Source organism: Pelobates fuscus, chromosome 2 (assembly GCF_036172605.1).
Source record: "Pelobates fuscus isolate aPelFus1 chromosome 2, aPelFus1.pri, whole genome shotgun sequence".
Lineage (NCBI taxonomy): Eukaryota > Metazoa > Chordata > Amphibia > Anura > Pelobatidae > Pelobates > Pelobates fuscus.
The window spans coordinates 156,056,979-156,078,519 of record NC_086318.1 but is presented as its reverse complement, the minus strand read 5'-3'; the positions used below and the strand labels follow the sequence as shown (position 1 = coordinate 156,078,519).

The 21,541-nt window shown below is 41.0% G+C and overlaps 1 protein-coding gene across 2 annotated transcripts in view; it reads right to left on the bottom strand.

Annotated features, from left to right (window-relative positions):
* Positions 1-1,429: 1,429 nt before the first annotated feature.
* The window catches only part of DVL3 (dishevelled segment polarity protein 3), a 170,157-nt gene continuing 150,045 nt past the window's right edge, over positions 1,430-21,541 (bottom strand). The window contains exons 11-16 of one of the 2 annotated variants that reach the window (XM_063442874.1): positions 20,280-20,429; positions 5,725-5,856; positions 4,497-4,664; positions 4,001-4,213; positions 3,002-3,403; positions 1,430-2,503 (exon numbers count right to left, since the gene is read on the bottom strand). In XM_063442874.1, coding sequence (XP_063298944.1) covers positions 2,469-2,503; positions 3,002-3,403; positions 4,001-4,213; positions 4,497-4,664; positions 5,725-5,856; positions 20,280-20,429 — 1,100 coding nt within the window. In that variant the 3' untranslated portion in view covers positions 1,430-2,468. The remainder of the gene's footprint in view (positions 2,504-3,001; positions 3,404-4,000; positions 4,214-4,496; positions 4,665-5,724; positions 5,857-20,279; positions 20,430-21,541) is intronic. The other variant, XM_063442875.1, reaches the window with a different exon arrangement.

The following is a 21,541-nucleotide window of genomic DNA, read 5'->3' as shown; positions in this document are numbered from 1 at the left end:
AAACTCAAGCTTTCCTGCTGCTGCAGGTTCACATAGAGCAATCACAGCAGCAGGCAAATTAGGTTGAGAAGCAGTTAGTCAGATAACAGTAGAGTATGATACAACATAACTGCTCAACAAAAACAGAATACCCTGCACTCAGGTCCTGCACATATGCTCTGGCCTTCCAACAAGGGGGCGCTCTGTGTGTAGGATGGACACCGCTGAATCCACTAATGTAGTACCAAAGAAGAGAAACACAGGTAGCACTCCTGGATATAGAAGGTGAATTTATTCGTGGGTTCACTACCTCACCAAAATAAGTGCGACATTTCGGCTCTTAGGAGCCGAAACGGCGCACTTATTTTGGTGAGGTGGTGAACCCGCAAATAAATTCACCTTCTATATCCTGGAGTGCTGCCTGTGTTTCTCTTTGATACAACACAACTGCTCAGTCAGACAACGTTAAACATTCTCAAAATACACGTAGAAAATGATATATAGATCTATATTGATCATTAAGCTTCATTAAATGTAATACACTTTCAAGGTGAAAACTTTGAAGTGAAAATTTGATTACAGTTGTTATTTAAGAAGCCATTTCCAATAAACATCTAGACAATGTAAACAACATTAAGCTTTTACAAAAAATTTTATATTGCCTTTTGAAGTCATAACGCATATTGTATTTTGGCTGTTTAATTAGATTTAAAAAATAAATGACCCTTCAACACAAGAAAGCAGAAATTAGTTTTTTGCCAATCCATAATGGGATATTCCAAGAGCAAAAACTGCTACATATCAATAAAGATGTTTTGGTGTATGGATACCGGCCCTTTTGTCTGGTGATGGAAAGCAATGCCAATTTTTTACATTATGCTAAAGTATGCCTCGAGTTATCAGGCAGAGAGCCACTAGAAGCAATTCCAACTTTTGAAGGTTTTCAAATTTGGCAACATTACACACAACATTGTGGCACTGAATGCCACTAATGCTTCTCCCAGATGGAGGACAGTGATGGCTGCTCATCCACCCTATGTTCCAATGCCTCTATAGAAAATATATAATGGTTTATCCAACTTCATCAGAGGAAGATCTGGCTGCAAAGAGAAGTCTGTCCCACTGCTGCATTACAGGAAAGTTTCAATCTAGGCCCCACAGATCAAGACTATACAAATATAATATTTAATATGAAGTGAAATGGGTAACTGGGTCAGCCATTTGATGAGAAGTGAAACAAACTACACAATATCATTACAGGAATGAAAGCATGATATGTGACCAGAATATGACTATGATTTTCTTGTGGCTTTTTTAAGACATTTCAATGACCTCTGCCACCACTCACTGTAATCAAGGGACACGTTCCACAGGATGATCTAAGTGGTTAGCCATATATGACAATATGTGTTATTATTTTGAAACCAAGTGAATAAAACAAGTTGACATGTAAACTTGAGTGGAGATTTATTGCAGCAGAAACATTTCAGTGCAACAAAGCAATGGGGAAAAGAAATAATAAAATTAAAAGTAATACCAGGTATTTGCTCGAAGACTGAATGCATTTACACTCAAATGCTGGATCACAATGCTTCACTCTGAAGCATACAAGAATGTTGAGCAACAAAGTGAGAGCAGAACTTGCTTTAATGGAAGTGTCTGTGATGATCAGATACTAAAGGAACTCCAACTTCCTGCCACAATACTATGTTCTTGGGATCACGTATCAGCCTGTCAGTTAGTGTAAAGCTTTGATGCAGAGACCACATTAAAGTCACTCTGTATACATTTGTGCAATGCATCTATCCCCAGTTGTGCCTTTAGTTTAGTGTTTTGTTTTTTGCTGGGAGGGGGAGAAGGGGAAAGATGGCAGGGTAGTACAGAATATTATTGTTTGTGGAATAATAGATTTACTAGCACCATTGTTGGGACATCATCCCCAGGTAATAGAAGAGAAGAACATCCAGCTGCAGTGTGGAAAATGCAAGGAAAATACAGTAGGACTGTTATAGGACAGCAACAAGGAGAGACGTTATAATCCATTCATGCCAAAATGATATACAACATGTTGCTAAACAATTTAAGAATAATGCAGAGCAATATGCTGCAGGCCGTACAGACTGATAGTTAAAATACATTATGCTGCTTAAGATCTGAAAATAAAATCCAAAAATAAGTAACATTTTTAGAGCATGGAGCTGTGACAGCAGTACTGTTATATGAATATTGAATAAAATAAAAAAAAAGTATAATTTTGTTTTGTTTCAGTTTATATTCTGAATGTGATGTGTTGTGGCACTCCGTGGTTATATTCATTCTTGTATTGTGAAAATGTAAGGCTTGTGGTGTTCCCCTCGGCAGAATCTTCTCCTGTTTTAAGATGTTCCTGTGGCAGCGGAATCTCCTCATCTATACACTGTGCTGTTCTGACATGCTCACAAGAAAGTGACACTCCGAATGGTGTTCATACACTTCCTCTGGCAGCTTGCTCAGAGAAAATCAAATACCCCAGAATTCTTTGCTGCTTAATGAAAGAAACACAAAGTGTAAAAAAAAATAAAAAAAAAGTGGGGGGGGTGGGGGAGGAGAATATATATATTTATATATATATTTAAAAAAAAAAAAAAAAAAAAGGAAGTAAACATAAGAAGGAATGACTTAATTCGGTCCGCTATTTGCGTCTCTGGGTTTTAAATGGATGCATTATTAATTTGTTAAAATCAATCTGTTACAAAAGCCAAGCAGCCAGGCAAGAATGCGGCCAGCCTCCTCCCCCTGTACAATCACACAGTCTTAGCGGGATTCTGAGAGATTAGGTGCGTGGATTAGTGGCGAGTGAAAGGGTCCGTGCGCACATCACACACACACACACAGCTCATCAGGATCGTGCTGGTCAATCCATCTCTTTTCTTAGTATCATAATGTAAATAATGATATTTTCAGATTGACACAATGGGTTAAAAAAAAATAAACAGGGCCATAGTTGGAATTCTCGCTCACATAACATCCACAAAGAACTCACTGGGATTCCCCATGGCCATGCGGAAGGACTGTCTACTAGCGGTGAGTTCTGGTGGGACGGAAGCTAGATCACGACCTGTAGGGGCTACAGGAGGCCCCATGGTAGGAGAGGGTGCTGGCATCATCATCATTGGAGAGGCATAGAGAGGGGGTACTCCTGGGGGGCCATATGACTGATGTGTGTGATGGCTCCGGATACTGTGTGCAATGGAGTGGTGACTTCGAAGACTGTGTTCACTTGCTGGGGCTGAACGTTCGCTGGCTGCTCTATCTCTTCGCAGACTGCTTCGTGCGGTGTGATCTGACTCGCTACCACTTCCCCCAGACTTTGATTCTCCAGGTTTGGCTTCTCTGTCTTTCCGTTTTTCAGTGCTGCTGCGGTTGGAGCCACTACTTCGGCTACCTGTGGGGGAAAAAGACAACCAAGGGGTCTAAATATAAAGTTCTTAACAACTTTCAGTAAATGATAATGTCCCAGAAAAACAGAGTAGAAAAGAATAGAAGGATTTAGTGTTAACAAAAACAGGGGTGGTCGGTAGACATGCATAACATATAATAGATACACTAGTATCACGAAAGATACAAGAGTAGCAACAGGAAGGTAAAATCAAACCAAAACACAAAAGTAAAAATAATTGCAACAGCAGAGTTGCATCCAAAAACATACTCTTCCCTAATAATACAGTTTCAAAATAATTTATAAGGTCATTCAGTGATTTGGACTTCAGTGATTTGACTTTGTCATGGTGCTTGGAGTCTGTATGTACAATGTTTCAGTGGGTGAACTAATGACACTGATGTACTAATGACGCTATCTGACAACAGAGTGTTGTTCATTGGTTCACAGCATTCGGCTGTTGCTCCCAATCAATAAATGACTTGTGGGATCTGCTTCGGTTACTGTTTAGCCAGTGGGTAGCCAGGTAAGACAGCAAGCCAATGAAAAATGTTTTGTCTCATTACTGGGCACAAGAATGATAGTAATATTTTGCAAAATTACCTTCACTGTGTTGACTGCCAGCACTACCCCCTCCGTAGCTGAACCCAGGTTCTGGAAATACCGGGTGAGGATTGTAAGGATGAGGCAAAGGGTATTGATATGGAAATGCCATGGGCCAAGGAGCTGCTCCAGGATGTGGAAGAGGAGCCAGTGTGTCCTGATCAGATGTTCCACTGGAGCCATCATGGTCATTTAAGGAAAGGTTTGCCATGTCTGCAGAAAGAAGAATACATCTTATATGCTTTGGCCTCAGGTGACAATTTTCATGTTAAGGGCGTCACATTAATTAGTGTAGAGAAATTAAGTAAAAGATTAGGTTGGAAGAGGAGATGCCAACATGTCATCCAAGAACAGGATAAGCAGTGCTTGTCAGAACAGAAAAGAAGACACAAAGAAAATAAAAACTAAACTATAAGCACAAACAGAGAGGAAGGAAAGACACAAATCTAGTGGGAATAAATCCAATTTCCCTAAAAATAAACAAAATGGTACATACTACCACACAAGTCTCCAAAGATGTAGTAACATTGCTCAGAAAAAGTAATTTTGTTGACTGTATGACGAATGTATCCCGCTTTTAGGAGGTTGCTGGCATATTTCCTAGCTTCTCGACGATCTGTGAATCCTTCAACATGGTGATAAAGCCAATCTACCACATCAGAACCTGAGATCAGAGAGTCAGAGAGAGGTACAAAACTTAGAGCAGGTGAAGATAGGAATAAAGTTTTAGAAAAAACAAACAAACAAACAAACCAAAATAACTTCTAAATGCAAAGTGTCAAGGAAAATTACATGGAATAAGAACTAGGAAAATTCAGAAGTCAGACCAGCTTTAGAGGGCTGATGGTAAAGTATCAGTTCTTATAACTCATCTTCCAAAGTTAAAGACAACTTTATTTATAATAAGTAAAACATAGTAATCAATCAAAATGCTAATGGTTACAAAAATGAATGCAATATAGCCCTGCATTGGCTTCCAGTTAGATATAGGGCCCAATTCAAAATTATGGCGCTTGCTTACAAATCCCTACATAATGCTGCTCCAACATACCTATCCTCCCTCATACACAAGTATGTCCCGTCGAGACCCCTGCGCTCAGCCCCTGCTCTGCCCGGATTCCCACCTCTGATGCTCGCCTTCAAGACTTCTCCAGGGCTGCACCTCTTCTGTGGAACTCCCTTCCCTCCTCAATCAGACTTTCACCCAGCCTCCACTCCTTCAAAAAATCTCTGAAAACTCACTTCTTCATTAAAGCGTATCAATTACACTGTCAGCAGGTTTCTCATCCCCCACCCCATGACTCCTTTCCTGCAACTGTCAAAAATGACATACCAAGCACTCAATAAACCCTTCACTAACAAACTATTTAATTCCCCTACGTTAACCCTTTGTGTCACTATACCCCACTCCCTCTAGCATGTAAGCTCATCGAGCAGGGCCCTCAACCCCCTCTGTTCCTGTACGTCCAGTGGTCTGATCTCAATTATGTGTCTGATAGTCCACCCATTGTACAGCGCTACGGAATTTGTTGGCGCTATATAAATAATAAAATAATAATAATAATAATAATAAGGAACAATGTGCATTCTAAGACACAAAGCAAAACAGACTATGGAAGCAATTGTGTAATTAGTGAAACAATATACATCACAACCAGCATATGTCAACAATGAAGATGTTGCCCAAAAGCATATTCCAAGATACCAACACCACTACTACTTGCCTATAAAAGCACTTGGGATGGTAATCTTCAGCCACATTCTATCTCTTACTTCCAGGCCAGATTCTGGAGAGCTCATGGCTTTCACAATAGTCACCATGTCACTGTGTATTGACAAGTGAAAGTCATCGAAACCTGTTGAGAAAAAGAGAGGGGAAACGGATAAAAGAGAAAAGGTTGTTTAGAGAAGGTAACATTATGGAAGTAAAATAATGTAAGTACAGGTACAAAGGGGTTAATACACAGGAGGTCCAACGGAAAAGTGTGGATAATAAGGAGATATAAAGGATAGGAATACACAGTTCAAAGTCACCACTCCATTGCACACAGTATCCGAAGCCATCACACAAAGTCATATTTACAATACAGTGGTTAATAAAACATGGATTGGCTGAGGGGCGGAGCCTAGCGGTGAACCTGGACGGTCGCATGCTCGCTGTGCTCCGCTCAAACTCACCGATACCAGCCAAAATGATCAACTCAGAGACTTGGAAAACCCTGGAATTCAACCACAGGACCACAAAACTAAGTATGGGCCGCAAGAACAAAAAACCTAAGACAGACAAGAGCCAACCGGGCTGGGATATCGAGGACATGTTCCGGAGCTCGCAGAGGGCCGCATGGAGCAAGATGGCACTGGAGGACGACGACACCTCGTACTCCTCCGATGACATAGCTACAGCCCCAACAGACAGAGCAGCTCAGGCGGCGAAGCAGGGCCGCGCTCCATCGGAAGCTGCTACAGGCGGTGAACCGGTCACAGCAACGCAGCTAAAGGAGATGCTAGCGGAACTCCGTGCAAATCTAGCGGGAGACATGGCCCCCCTCAGGAAAGCCATTGAACACACAGCCACTCACCTGGCCCAAGTGGAATCTGTCCAAAACACACATGAGAACCGGATTGCGGTGATGGAGAAAAGCCTCGCTGATCTGGACAAGCACCAGTTGCAAATCGACCGCAGAATGGACGTCCTGGAGGATCAGAGACGCAGGTACAATCTAAAACTCAGGGGGGTGCCAGAGAAGGTGGGTCTGCCAGACTTACCACATTTCATTAGGCGCTTCCTTGCGGCCCACCTACCCCCGTAACAGGCTAAAACCATGAGGCTAGACGGCATGTTCCGCCTCCCCAAGCCTACCAATGCCCCAGCAACCAACCCCCCGGACCTCATCCTCCGCTTTAGCTCCCTGCAGGACAAAGCCCTGGTACAGTCCGCGGTGAGGGGGAAGACGCCCATTGCTTTTGAAGGCGCTCTCTGCTGCTCATCTTCCCGGATCTCTCGCGGAACACACTCCTATGGCGCCAATCTCTGCGACCACTACTCCAGCACCTCCGTGCTCATGAGGTGCCCTACAGATGGCCACTCGGCCCCGATTACGGCCCCAGACACCACCCTCCGAGCAGAAACTTACCAGTAACTGGAAGGCCACCTGCAGACACTGGGAATCCCGCTGAACAATGCAACGGAGAACAGGTCGCTAGCGCAAGTGGACCTGGCTGTGATCAGAGACTTTATACCGAGGTCAGCGAGACCCTCCTCATCCACTGGAACGGGGACTTAAGTGAGGGGAAGTCGAACTCTGGCGGAGACTGAACCCTTGCCTGGGACCCTCCACAGGACCAGGGACTTACCAAGCGGGCTAATCTCGCTAGACCTGCTGACCCCAGGACTTTAAGCTGGATATATACTTTAACCCTTGTTGAAAAGTTTTATTGTTACAATTTGTTCTTGCTGCTAAGGTTACTAAATGCCACTCATGTCTTCACCCACAGTACATACTGCTAACTGGAGGGGACATAGAGTGAAACATTCACCTTCCTGTTTCGCCTACATCGAACTAAACACATGGGGCCCAATCATTCAGCATTACTCGGCATGCACACACACGGCAGACCTCACATACCATACCGTCCAGACACCCACTCACAGACTTCACAAATGGCAAAACCTTTCCCCCACACAATCCGCCTCATAATTCACACGGACGCACACAAGCCACACAACTATCCATAGAGGGAAGGGACATACACCCAGGCCATGGGTATACCAACCACCCGTATCACGCTCAAGATGTACAACCCGGTGGCAACTCAACTCATACGTCCCACCGTCAGGCTCACACCACAAAACAAAAACACCTCTTCTCACCGGCACTCTCGCAGGCAACATAACACTGTCGCAATCTCCTTATACTGTGCACTCTATTGCCTTGAAATACTGTTTATCTGATACCTTATCAAAACGTATATTCCCTAAAAATGTTGATACCTGATGTGAGTTGAGAAAAATAAAGAATAAAAAAAAAATAAAAAATGGATTGGCTGCTTGTTCAAACATACATGCCCGCAACATACATGTTATTTTACACACTGTGAATCACACTGTGCAATACAAAGGACTGAGGTAGGCGGAGAGGGCCAAGAGACCGAAAGGGGAGGAGGTGAACAAGACAAAGAGGGGAGGAGGTGAATGAGATAGAAGAACAGGAGGAGATATGACGTGGAGAATAGACAACAATATACTTATCAAGGCTGCTCAAAGGGACACTATAGTGACCAAAACAACTTTAGCTGAACAACTTTAGTTTTGGTGTATAGATCATGCTTCTAAAGTTTCACTGCTCATTTCTCTGCCATTTAGGAGTTAAATCACTCTTGTTGCGGATTATATCACCCTAGCCGCAACTCACCTGGCTGTGACTCGAACCGACTGCATGAAAAAAATTGTTTCATTTTAAATCAGACAGTAACTTACTTTAGAAGTTTGTATCTACTGCTCTATAAAATGAACTTCACAAACAGGAGGCCCCTGCAGGGTCTAGAAGGCTATTAACAGAGCAGGAGATACATTCTAAATTAAACAGAATTTGCAATAAAGGAACTGTAAACATGAAATGACTCTTTACATGACTAGGGCTGTATAAAAAAAAAAAAAAAAAAATTTAATTTAACTCCTATATCACAGAAAATTGATTAGTGAGATTGCAGTGGCATAATCTATACACTAAAACAGCTTCATTAACCCCTTGCAGAAGCTTGTCTTACGCTTCAGGACAAAAGCCATTTTTGCATTTTTTTGCTGTTTGCCTTCAAAAGCAATTTGCATCTGTCATTTATTGCACCAACACATATTATACATCGTTTTTTAGAGGGCAAACAGGGCTTTAATTTGATGTCACATATACATAGATACATTCTCGCCAATTATATAAAAATGCCAAAAAATTGAAATAAAAACAAACAAAACATTTTTTTTCACAGTTTTGGCAATAATAGCGTGTGCTTAACCCCTTAAAGACACAGCTTCAGAAGCTTGTCTTACGCTTAATGACACAAGCAATTTTTGCATTTTCTTGCTGTATGCGTTCAACTTCAATTTGCATCTCTCTCGTTTATTGCACCGACGCATATTATTTACTGTTTTTTAGAGGACAGAAAGGGCTTTAATTTGATGTAACATATATATATATATATATATATATATATATATATATATATATATATACTTATTTATTATTAAAAAAATACAGAAAAATTACAGAAAAATACAGAAAAATGTGTGCCTAATTAGTGCAGGTTAAAGAAAGTAATTAAAAATAAATTCATTTAGTTGTTCTGATTTACAGAATATATAATGTGTCTGGGATTTTCAGTTTTTTTTTTGGTAGTTACAGGTCACAAAGCACAAGGAGTAAAATAAACTTTTAATATGGAGCGATTTTAGAATTTGGTATGTTTGTCTTGTAAGCTTAATAGCCATAAAAGAAAACACAATTGCCACACAAAAGTATCTATTTATATAAAGTAGACATCACAGGCTATTGTCCTAAGGTTGTTTTGACACTTTCTAAGTAGCCATTTCACCGCCAATCTCTGCTAAATATTGGAGTAAAATTTAGTATTTTGGGGTTTTTGGCACACAAACTTATAACAAAGAACTTCTCATGTGTATTTTGTAAAGTTGGTGTGTGCTATTCCTGTACAAAGTTTTATTATGTGTTCAGTTACTTCTGCTGAGTACAACGGTACCCCCATTGGATGTCTTTGGCACTATTTCATGAAGCTACAGTGCCATATAGGAGACCTGTCCGTTTCAACATTTACAGTAGAATTTTGAGAGGCGGATTTAATGGGCCTATGCTTCAATTTGGGGTATTATAGCAGTTTGACTGTTCAAAATAACATCACAAAGGCCTACCATTTGTAAAAGTAGACAACCCAGGGTATCTCATATGGTGCAAATTGTGCTTTAACATGCCCCCATTTTTTCACCAATATATGCCAAAGTATGTGGTAAAAAATAATTTGGGGCATTTTTTTTTACATATGGATTGCATTTTTGCTGGGCATTTTGTATATTTTTATATGTGCTACTAAGTTCAAGCCCCCCAAATTATGCTCAGCTAAGCCTTGAGTAAAACAATATGCTCAATGTATCAATGTATGACCTAGACACTATTTTGTGAAGTTACACTGCTGTAAAAGAGACATAACAAGTTCAGGTTTTTAAAGGGACACTATAGTCACCTGAACAACTTTAGCTTAATGAAGCAGTTTTGGTGTATAGAACATGCCCCTGCAGCCTCACTGCTCAATCCTCTGCCATTTAGGAGTTAAATCCCTTTGTTTATGAACCCTAGTCACACCTCCCTGCATGTGACTTGCACAGCCTTCCATAAACACTTCCTGTAAAGAGAGCCCTATTTAGGCTTCTTTATTGCAAGTTCTGTTTAGTTAAGATTTTCTTATCCCCTGCTATGTTAACAGCTTGCTAGACCTTGCAAGAGCCTCCTGTATGTGATTAAAGTTCAATTTAGAGCTTGAGATACAATTATTTAAGGTAAATTACATCTGTTTGAAAGTGAAACCAGTTTTTTTTTTCATACAGGCTCTGTCAATCATAGCCAGGGGAGGTGTGGCAAGGGCTGTATAAACAGAAGCAAAGTGATTTAACTCCTAAATGACAGCGAATTGAGCAGTGAAATTGCAGGGGAATGATCTATACACTAAAACACTTTATTTAGCTAAAGTAATTTAGGTGACTATAGTGTTCCTTTAAGTGTGAATTTTCATGGAGGATTTTGATGCATCCGTGTCCCACTTTGGAGCACTTGAGCAGGCTACATATTCCAACTACACTATAAAGGCATACCATTTCTTAAAGAAGACATCCCAGGGCAATTCAAAAGGCATTTTTTTTAACCTTAGCGTGGGATCATTTTTCCGCTAGCTTGTACCAAGTGTAGTGGTAATACGCATTTTTTCTGCCTTTTTGACACACAAAGTGAGTTTGCGCAGTATATTTTTCAAACCTTATGTGTACTACGACTGTATAATACTTCAAATGTTGCTCAACTATGTCGGCTGAGTACAGCAATACCCCCCCGTATGTACCTTTGCCAGGTATATGTGGACATTGAAGGGGCACATTTGAGACACAGCCATTCCAGTTTTTTTTCAAACTTTGAATTTTTACGCTGTGTCCATGTCCCATTTTAGAGTATTTTACAAGGCTATATAATCCAATTACTCCATAAAGGCATACCATTTCTTAAAGAAGACATCGCAGGGTAATTCAAAAGGCATATTTTTAACCTTAGCGTGGGATCATTTTTCCGCTAGCTTGTACCAGGTGTAGTGGTAATGAGCTTTTTTTAATGTATTTTTTTACTTTGTAAATCTTTTTTACTTTGTAAAACTTTTTTTACTTTGTAAAACCCGTTTTTAAACTTTTTTTTTTTACTTATTAAATGTTTTACATATTCTTACCTTTTTTTACACTTTTACAATTTTTTCTAAACTTTTCTTTTACCGTTAACCCCTAACTAGCAGTAAGCAGCACTAACAGTAAATTCCCTATTTTCCCATAACTCCCACCCACCCCAGCTAGCAAAATATATAATTATAAAATATTTAAATGAATTAATTAAATAAATTGAACCCCTGAGGGTTAAAAAAATAAATAAAAGTTAATCCTCAGGGGTTAAAAAAATTAGATCACAGTATAATACTGCGATCTGTATGTTGATCACTGTAGGCAGTGATCAACTGGCAGGGAAGGGGTTAATTTTTATTTAGGCTGGGTAAAGGGGGGTGGTATTTTTTTTTTACTTAAACGTTACTAAAACAGTTAAAAAAATTTTTTTTTACCTTTTTAAAGCTTATTTAAAAAAAAAAAAAATTTACGTTAACCCCTAGTTAGCCTAACACCAAATTCCCCAATTCCCCACTAACTTCCACCCATCCCAGCTAGCTAAATATATAATTTTTAAATATTTAAATTAATTAACAAAAAAATTTACAAAAAAATATCAGATGACATTAAAATGTATACCCTGCCAATTGATCACTGTAGTCAGTGATCAATTGGGAGAGAAGGGGTTAATTTTATTAAAACAGGGTAAAGGGGGGTGGGATTTCACTTTAATTTTTTTTTATTTATTTTTTTTAACACCAGGGGGCAGGATCATTGAAGATCCGTCTCCCTGCACTTCAAACAGAACCCGGAAGTGCAGGGAGGCGGAAGGTGAGTATGTGGAGCACATGTGCTCGCTCTGACATGCTGTCAGAGCGAGCACCGGTGCTGGGACAGCACCACCGGGTGCTCCCGGTCTGCCTCTAATGCAGAGGCAGACCGGAGCACCGTTAACCCCGCGATCTGGGGTTAACTTTAGTAAATGACGGAAATTTTCCGTCAACGGTCCTTAACTGAAGGACAAGGTTGATGGAAAATTTCCGTCACCGGTCGGGAAGGGGTTAATATGTCCAGCTTAGAAAAAGTAATTCAAAATAAATTTGTTTATATGTCTTGATTTATAGAGTACATCATATGTATAGGATTTCAGCTTATTTTGAAAGCTACAGGTCCCAAAATACAAGGACTAAAATAAAATTTCAATTTGCAACAATTTTAGAATTTGGTATGTTTGTCTTGTAGGTTTAGTAGCCATCACAGAAAACAAAATTGCCACACAAAAGTATTTATATAAAGTAGACATCAAAGGCTATTTACCTAAGGTTAGTTTGACACTTTTTACGTAGCCATTTCATTGCCAATCTCTGCTAAATATTGGAGTAAAATTGTGTTTTTTCTTTATTTTGGCATATACACATATAACAAGGTATTTGTAATGTGTATTTCTTAAAGCTGGTGTGTGCTATTCCTGCACAGAATATTGTGTTCAGCTACATCTGCTGAGTATAACGATACCCACATTGTATGCCTTTGCCACTTTTCTGTAAAGCTACAGTGCCATATAAGAGACAAGGCTATTTCAGTTTCTATAGTTAGAATTTTCGTAGATGTATTTGATGGGCCTATGTCTCATTTTAGGGTATTATAGCAGTGTGACTGTTCAAATAACCCCACAAAGGGCTTTCCCCACAAAAAACCCCACAAAGGGCTTTTTTTAAGCAGCACTAACCATAAATTTCCAAATTTCCCATAACTCCCACCCACACCAGCTAGCAAAATATAGCATTTTAAAATATTTGAATTAAATAAATTGAACCACTGAGGGATAAAAAAAAAAAAATAAGTTAACCCTAAGGGGTTAAAATAAATAAATCGGATCACAGTATAGTACTGTGATCTGTATTTTGATCACTGTAGGTAGTGATCAACTGGCAGGGAAGGGGTTAATTTTTTATTAGGACTGGGTAAAGGAAGGTGGGATTTTTTTTTTACTTTTTAAAAAATGTTATTAAAACTTTTTTTTTTATTGTCTGTGTCTGTGTAGAGCGCTGCCCCTGTATACCTATCTCATGGAGCGTTGTCCCTCCATTCAAAGCCTCGTAGGGAGTCAGTATACCCCTAACTCTGCACATGGGGGGTATGTAGGTTGCGGTAGCCTTGTCTAGCCGGATGAAGAACAGAAACGAAAGAAAACTGTTTAAACTTGGGGTCCGAGCTCAGTCATGTCCCGGTGCTTGTGGTCTGGCAGTTCCGTGGGGTGAAGGGGACTACTGTGGTCGGGTCCCAAGTGGATGTTCCTCTCCGATTTCTTGACGCCTCGCCAAGGGCAGACAGTCCCAGTGCCCGCAGCAGTGTAGGTGCTTCTTTGGCCGCAGTGATTACGTGGCTAGATCCGTTGTGGGTCACTGAGGGCTCATGGAGGGTCCAGTGGTATGTAACTCCTGCGGTTCTCAGTTGGCTCGTGGTTGGGTGGAGCGTTTCGCACCATTGCAGGTTGGACCTCGACAGGTCTTGGTAGAAGGACAGGTCAGCAGCCTCAAATGTGTAAGGCGTTTGGTTTCGTATAGCTGAGAGGAGTGCTTTTTTTGTCGAACTATGATGTCACTCACGGCACTTGCTGGGGCCCTAGGTGATTTTGGTAGGCAGAACATGCCATCAAAAGCGAGCCTTTTGGTTTGTGTTGGCAGTAATAGGGAGGCTGTTGGTCGTCGCAGGTAGTGGGACATTTCGTCCATTGTGACTGACTTGGGTACCCCTCTTATCTTCAGGTTATTACGCCTGGAACGGTCCTCCAGTGTAGCAAGTTGCGTGGAAAATGCTTGCTGGGTTTTATGGACGTTTTGCAGGGAGTCTTGTACGATTGTCATTTCCCGCCTCATATCTATGATGTCCTCTTCTGTGGCTCTCACCCTGTCTGTAACCACCTGTAAGTCAGCCTGGATGGCTGCTATGTCAATTGCCAGCTTCTGGCGGAATTCGGTGAAGAGATTTTTAATATCATGCTTGGTGGCCAGAGCTGATATGTCAGGTAAGGCTGCAGCTGTTTGTGTTTGAGGGCCTGCTGGTTGGCTGGGGCCGCCATTTTGGGCAGGGTTTGGCACTGTAATAGGGCCCCTATGTCTTGGGATTTGCTTGATGTACCTGAGAGAGGTTTCTGTGAGCGTCTCCCCATGGTTGAGGGCTGATCTGCAGGTAAGTGGATGTCTGTGCTCCAGTTGCACTGGAGGGGAATGTGCCCCAGGAAATCCTCCAGGCGTGTAGCGTGATGGTAGGCCGCAGGTTTCTTCCATCACCGGTTCTGTCCGGATCCAGCAAAGAACGGCATGTGCCGATACCGGGAGACACCGGGACGTAGATGCTGGTATGGGGTATGGTGGATGGGCAGTTTATCCGAGGAAATTCGGCTGATTGAGCAGAGTGCCGTCGGAGCTCCTGAAAATGGTGTCTGCTCTGTTCCGCGGTTAAGCCCCGCCCCTGTTATTTAAACTTTTTCAAACTTTTTTAACGTTAACCCCTAGCTAGTCTAACACCAAATTCCACAATTCCCCACTAACTTTCACCCGGGGTTATTGAATATAGAACATTCACAAGAGCCCTGTTTTCTGGTATAGCAGTCTTTTTTCTACATGTACTTGTTTTGTTATCTATTGGACATAGTAAGTGTGTGCATTGTGCTCTTTTCAGTTTGTGAAGCAGTACTATTTATATCTTGCACCATTGTACTTTAGCACTTTACATTATCAAGTAACTTGTATGCTTATAGCTGCTATCCTTAGGGGCTCTTGGCCAATTTGGCTGTGTATTTATTTTAATTATTTTATACATTGTGCATATTGCACTATTATGTATTACTGTTCTCAATAAAGTGGACTTTGTATTTCCACCAATTGCCTTTTATTTATGGGAATCTCCTATAATATATATTTATAGTGATTTGTGGCGCCCTGTTGTCTGAAGTAGTGTTAAGACATTATGTTGGTTTTGTATAAAGGTTAGGAGTGACCTTATGACAGTGGCTTGCCTGCACTAAATTTGTGACCTATTATCACCTCTACCACCCGCCCATTTTTCTTATTTGTTCATGCACTCATCACTTCCCAACTTACTACTTACCGGCCTCCCAAATACCCTCATTGCCCCTCTTAAGTCTCTAATGAATGTTTCCGCCAGGCTCATTACCAGATTGACCGCTACTCCCACACCTCACCCTTTGCCAATCATTACATTCGCTTCCTGTACCCTTTAGCATTAAATTCAAACTGCTAACACAAACCTAGCCCTCTAACTTCACTCCTCACTACATGTCGTCTTTACTCAATAAATATACTGCGCTTTGTTCCCTTCACTCTGCAAATTACCTTCTCCTATCATCTACTTGTTCCTGAATTGACAGCTCTCATCTTGCAGTTCCACTGGAATTTGCTGCACGTGCCATCACTCTCACCTATCCTCCAGTCCTTTAAGAAGTCACTGAAAACACACCTCTTTAGGAAAGCTTACCATCTTCATAGGTGACGTTTTTCTCATTTCACTGCCCCATCACATCCCTCGCCTCCATAGCCCAGCTCACTCACTCACACTCTCTCTCTCTCTCTCTCTCTCTCTCTCACCACTGTTTGGTTCTTCCCCACACAACTTTTACTGGCTTATTTCAACACAGGCATCTTATCCATCAATCCCTCATCCCCTCTGACATAATATTTCTCTTTACCTGGCTAATCATGGCAGCATATACAACATGGGTTAGCTCCACCCCTTACAGCCGATAGGACAGGAAAAACACCAAAGGCTTTAGAAGGAGGCTCCACTCCTAAGGTCCTCAGTCTTTTTCCTGTCCTACAGCCCTAAGGATGTAAGCAATTTGCTCCCTTTACTTATGGACATGTATGTTTTTTCTCTTCATTACTTTATTTGTTTTTGTTATTTTAGGGTGCCTTTATACTGTGGTGTTTTTATACTATGGTAATTTTACACTGTGATTCCTTTAAACTGTGGTGCATTATGCAGCGGTGCATTATGCTGTAATATCTTTAAACTGTGGTACATTATGCAGTTGTGCTTTTATACTGTGAGGCATTTAAACTGTGAGGCATTTAAACTGTGAGGCATTTAAACCGTGAGGCATTTAAACCGTGAGGCATTTAAACCGTGAGGCATTTAAACCGTGAGGCATTTAAACCGTGAGGCATTTAAACCGTGAGGCATTTAAACCGTGATGTCTTTAAACCGTGATGTCTTTAAACCGTGATGTCTTTAAACCGTGATGTCTTTAACCCCTTAAGGACCAAACTTCTGGAATAAAAGGGAATCATGATGTCACACATGGCGTGTGTCCTTAAGGGGTTAAACTGTGATGTCTTTAAAATGAGGTACACTATGCAGCTGTGCCTTAGGCTGTGATGCCTTTTATACCATGAGGCCTTTAAACTTTGACTTTTGCACCTTGTTGCCTTATAACCACCTTGCAGGCACTTTTACGTTATGTCTTATGCTTCCCCTCGGTCCCGGTGATTTATTCTCGGGATGTTCAGGGGCCATGTATGCTGCAGACAGAGCTCTCTCTATGGTCTCTAAACCTCAAACGCACTGGGAAAAGACCCGCGCATGTGCAGTTTGTGCCTTAAAGGGCCCAATACAGATGACTTGCATTGTGGGAATACAAGTTGCGGTAGCCATCTTGGATAAGGGCAATTGCCAGAAAGTACCTAAAATGAAGGGAAAATTACAGTAAACATCCCAAACATATTTGGTAAGTATTTGCAGGGTCTCAAGACATGGATAAGTGCTGTCTTTAAATCTGTTTTCTTGGTAATAGAATTTGACAGTGCACTTTGCCACAGGTAATATTTTTTGTTTATTTGAGGTCTGAATCTACACATGTTCTGATTGTGATGGGAACGCAATGGAAGGTTATGCATCGACCGTCTTCGAAGGTAACCTCTTTAGCATCATCTTTACCTGCTCAGCCACAGGACATGTTGGCATAGCTTACAAAGGAAGTTGCAAGGTATTGTCTGAATCTACACCATGTTCTGGTTATGATAAGAAAGCAGTGGAAGGAAAACCGTTATGCACAGTCTCCAGAAGGTAGTGGCTTCAGCATAACCTATCCCTGCGCAGCCACATGACATGCAGGCATGGCTTACAAAGGAAGTTCCAAGGTATTTCAGAGGCCTTAGGTGTTAGAAAAAGAGGCCAAGCTTTATCCTGTGGAGGAAGGTATTTCCAACCCCTGAACTACACCACTAAGGTGCAAGCCTATGGATCAAAAGTGGACACAGACCTGTCCATATTTATACGCCTGCCGATGCAGGATGTCAGCCAGCTGTAGCTTTCACTGCTGTTTCTACAACCATGAAAAATGTTTTATTAAAGATCTAAAGGCTACTATGGAGAGAGCTATTAAGAGCCAAGATTGAAGATGCAGTCTGAAGTCTTCAGGTTACAACTGACTTCTTCACAGAAACTTCCCTAGATGAAACTAGGATATTCTCTCAAACAAATGGCTTTATCTATAGCAGCTAGGAAAGCATCATGGTTCTGTTTCTGGGATGATGACTCATCCTCCAAGTCTGCCCTCTACACCATTTTATTTGAAGGGGATGTGCTGTTTGGGAAAGCTTTGGATGAATCCATTAAAAAGGCGATTGAGGGTTGCAAGGTATTTGTACCTCAGGACTGAAGTTCCAAGAATCTCAGCTCCTCATGGTCAGACAGGAGAACCTCCAGCAACCAGTATTTCTGAGATGCATGCAGTTACTGACCCTGCAGGGAATACTTTAGAGGTAACTCATGGCAGTTGGTAAACCTGCCTTTCAAGGTTCTAATAGAGCTATGAAGCCGTCATTTTGCTCTTCAGCAATGAACGCGTCTCCTACAGTACAAGGAGCCTAATTTTTTCTGATCAGACATACCTGGGCTCGTCACATTCTGGAGACTTGAGTGGTATCCATAATCCAGATTACTATAGACTGGAGTTTTTTCTTCAGACACAGGAGTCTATACCAACAAGATAATTCAGACAGATGAATCAAAAGGTATGGCACTGAAGGGATATGTAAGAAACTTTCTGGACAAAAAGGTGATTTCTTAGGTCCCATAACAAGAGCAGTTCTAGGGACAATATTCGCCTCTCTTCTGGTGCTAAAAGAAAAAGCACATGGAAGCTTTTAATGGACCTAAGAAGGGCCAACAAAAGGCTGAATGTCAAGAGTCTTCGGGATGGAGTAAATCAGATCCATATCTCAAGCAATTTATAAGGGTAATTTCCTTATCTCTATATATGGATGCTTGCTATCACATTCCAATAGCCCTAGATATTCAGCATTATCTCAGAAGAGAACTTCCAATTTAGTGCCCTACCATTTGGCCTCACTGCAGCCCCAAGAACCTTACACGTGCTTATAGTGATATTGAGAGTCCAGAACACCCCCTTGTTCTATTATCTGGATCATCTACTTTTGGTAGCCTCAGACCCACAGAAGGCAGGCACACAGAGAAATATAGTTCTTTCAGAACTCCTGAAGTTTGGCTGCTTGATGAATATCAAGAAAAGCATTTTCACACCAGCTCAGAGGTTGACATTTCTGGATGGAAAATTCTATGCTCTGCTTTTTTCCCCTCTCTCAGGAACAGTTCTACAGATTGTGGAAGTTTTCTCTTCCAGTTTCTTCACTTTTGCTTGGTAACAGCAAGAAAGTATATGCAACTACTAGGAATCCTGGCTTCCACCACCAGACTTGTCAGATGGGCCCAATGGCATCTCTGGATTCCTCAAAGGTCCTTCCTATCTCGGTTTAACAAGAGAAAGATTAATTGGAGCCAGCCACTGACGATGTCCCCATCAGTGGAGTTACACCTTACCTGGTAGCTGAAAAGAGAGAATATATCTCTGGGTTTCCAGTGAACAGAACCTCATTGGTCAATTATAAGCTTGGACTCCAGTTTTCAAAGATTGCTGGCACAGTATTTGGACCATGTTGCACAATATTACCATTCAATTGTATGGAATTACAAGTCATTTTCAGGGCTCTTCTTCACTTCAGAGGGTTGCTGAAGAACAAGTGGGTCCAAATTTGCTCAAATATAAATGCGACTGTATCCTATATCTATCAAGGTGGGTCTCACAGCTACATATTTATGGAATTACAGCCCATGATGATCAGGGTACGGAAGAACAACCAGGGGCTCAGAATACAATGGCTGATTACCTGAAGCGAATAACTGTGGACAAGGTGGAATTGCAACCATGTCCCAACGTATCCTCATGGTTGACTCAGATTTTACTGATACCATACGTAGATCTGATGGCCATTTCTCTGAACTACCAGGTCCAGAAGGATTTTTCTAGTATTTAGGACCAGATTGCTTAAGGTCAGGATACGCTGACTCAAATTTGGAATTTTAATCTGATGTCCCTTTAAAGATTTGCCAATTGACATCATAATCCATTTCGTTCCAGGCACAGCCAGGGCACACAAACTGCATTGGAGGAGGAGAGACGAACAATGTTTCTGTTTCTCCACATATTATGTTGAATGATGGAGCTTATAAAAATGACTGACAGCGAACGAAGATGGAAGCTTTCTGTTACAGGATAAAGCTAAATACAGCACTGTGGATTTGTATATTTATTTTATTAAATAGGAGACAGGGGTAAAATAAATTTAATTTACCTTTAAAATCATGCAATAATGAAAAGAAAATAATGCCTTTAGAACTATTTGATGGCATTATAGCAGCTCAAAAATTTGGACCTCATATGAAACCTGCACACCAATAATAGGTCATAAGGCTGTCAAAACTTGGGCTCCTCTGAAAGTTTAATCTGTTATACAACAGTCACTGCAATCTGGTACTTACGTTCAGTCTCTGGGATGGAGCTGGTGATGGAGGAGCTAGTTGAGGTGATGGTGCTCATGGAGGGGCTCATACCATAAGGTGGGTAAGTACCAGTCATGGCAGCTGTATGAGACACCCAGGCTGCTGGATCTATAGGCCTAATTGGCTCACCTAGAGAAACAAGCAAATCAGTTAAATATTGAAGAGGATAAAGAGCGGTTTCTACGCAGTGTTTTAAGTGTTTAATATTTGGAAGCAGAAGAACAAAACATATGGGTGAACATGGATCGAAAATGAGAAGACAACAAATCACATGAATGGATAAACACAGCATAAGTAAAGCCGTAATATACTATGTATAAGTGTTGGAGAGGTAGAATATGGAATTAAAAGGACCCTATAGTCACCAAAACAATGTTAACTTAATGAAGCAGTTTTGGTGTATAGAGCATGCCCCAGCAGTCTTGCCGCTCAATTCTATGCCATTTAGGAGTTAAATCTCTTGTGTTTCTGTCCACACAGCCCTAGCCACACCTCCCCTGGCTGTGACAACACAGACTGCATGAAAACAATGTTTTCTTTTTCAATCAGATTAGATCTCACTGCACAGGAAGTGTTTAGGAATGCTGTTTAAGTTAAATCATGCAGGGAGGTGTGACTAGGGCTGCATAAACAACGTGTTTTTACTACTAAATGGCAATGGGAATGAGAGTATTAATTAGGAAAAAGCTATTTAAAGAATGCCACAAGATTTCCAATAAGTTAAGCAGGTGCTTGAAAGAAATATATTATGGCTGGTGGAAGACATTTGTGTTTGTGGAATCAAAAGTTCCCAATAACCAGAAATTAAAGGAACACTGTGCACCATAAGAATGTTATCGTGTTATCTCAATTAAGTGGTTATGGTGCCTGACTTCATGGGGCAGTGTAAAACCATAGCTGAACAGTTTAACACAAGTAGTGTCACCCAGGTGCCTTTTTGCTGCTCAATCTAATGCATTCACAGGAAACGGAGCTACGGGGCAGCTAGTGATAGACAGGGAACTCCAGACATCAAAACTATTTCATTGATAAGTAAAAAAAATAACTGCTCAGATGTTGGATCTGGGTATCACTGAATTGTCCATCTGTGCTCATATAAAGATATGTAAAATCCTGTTTTACTAAATATCCAGAGGGAAGAATGGACATGGTTTATCTCTACCAGACAGCCCAAAATAATCAAAGTCGCAAGTAATATTCTAAAATATTCATTGAAAAAGCTATTATAAGGCAAGTGTGAG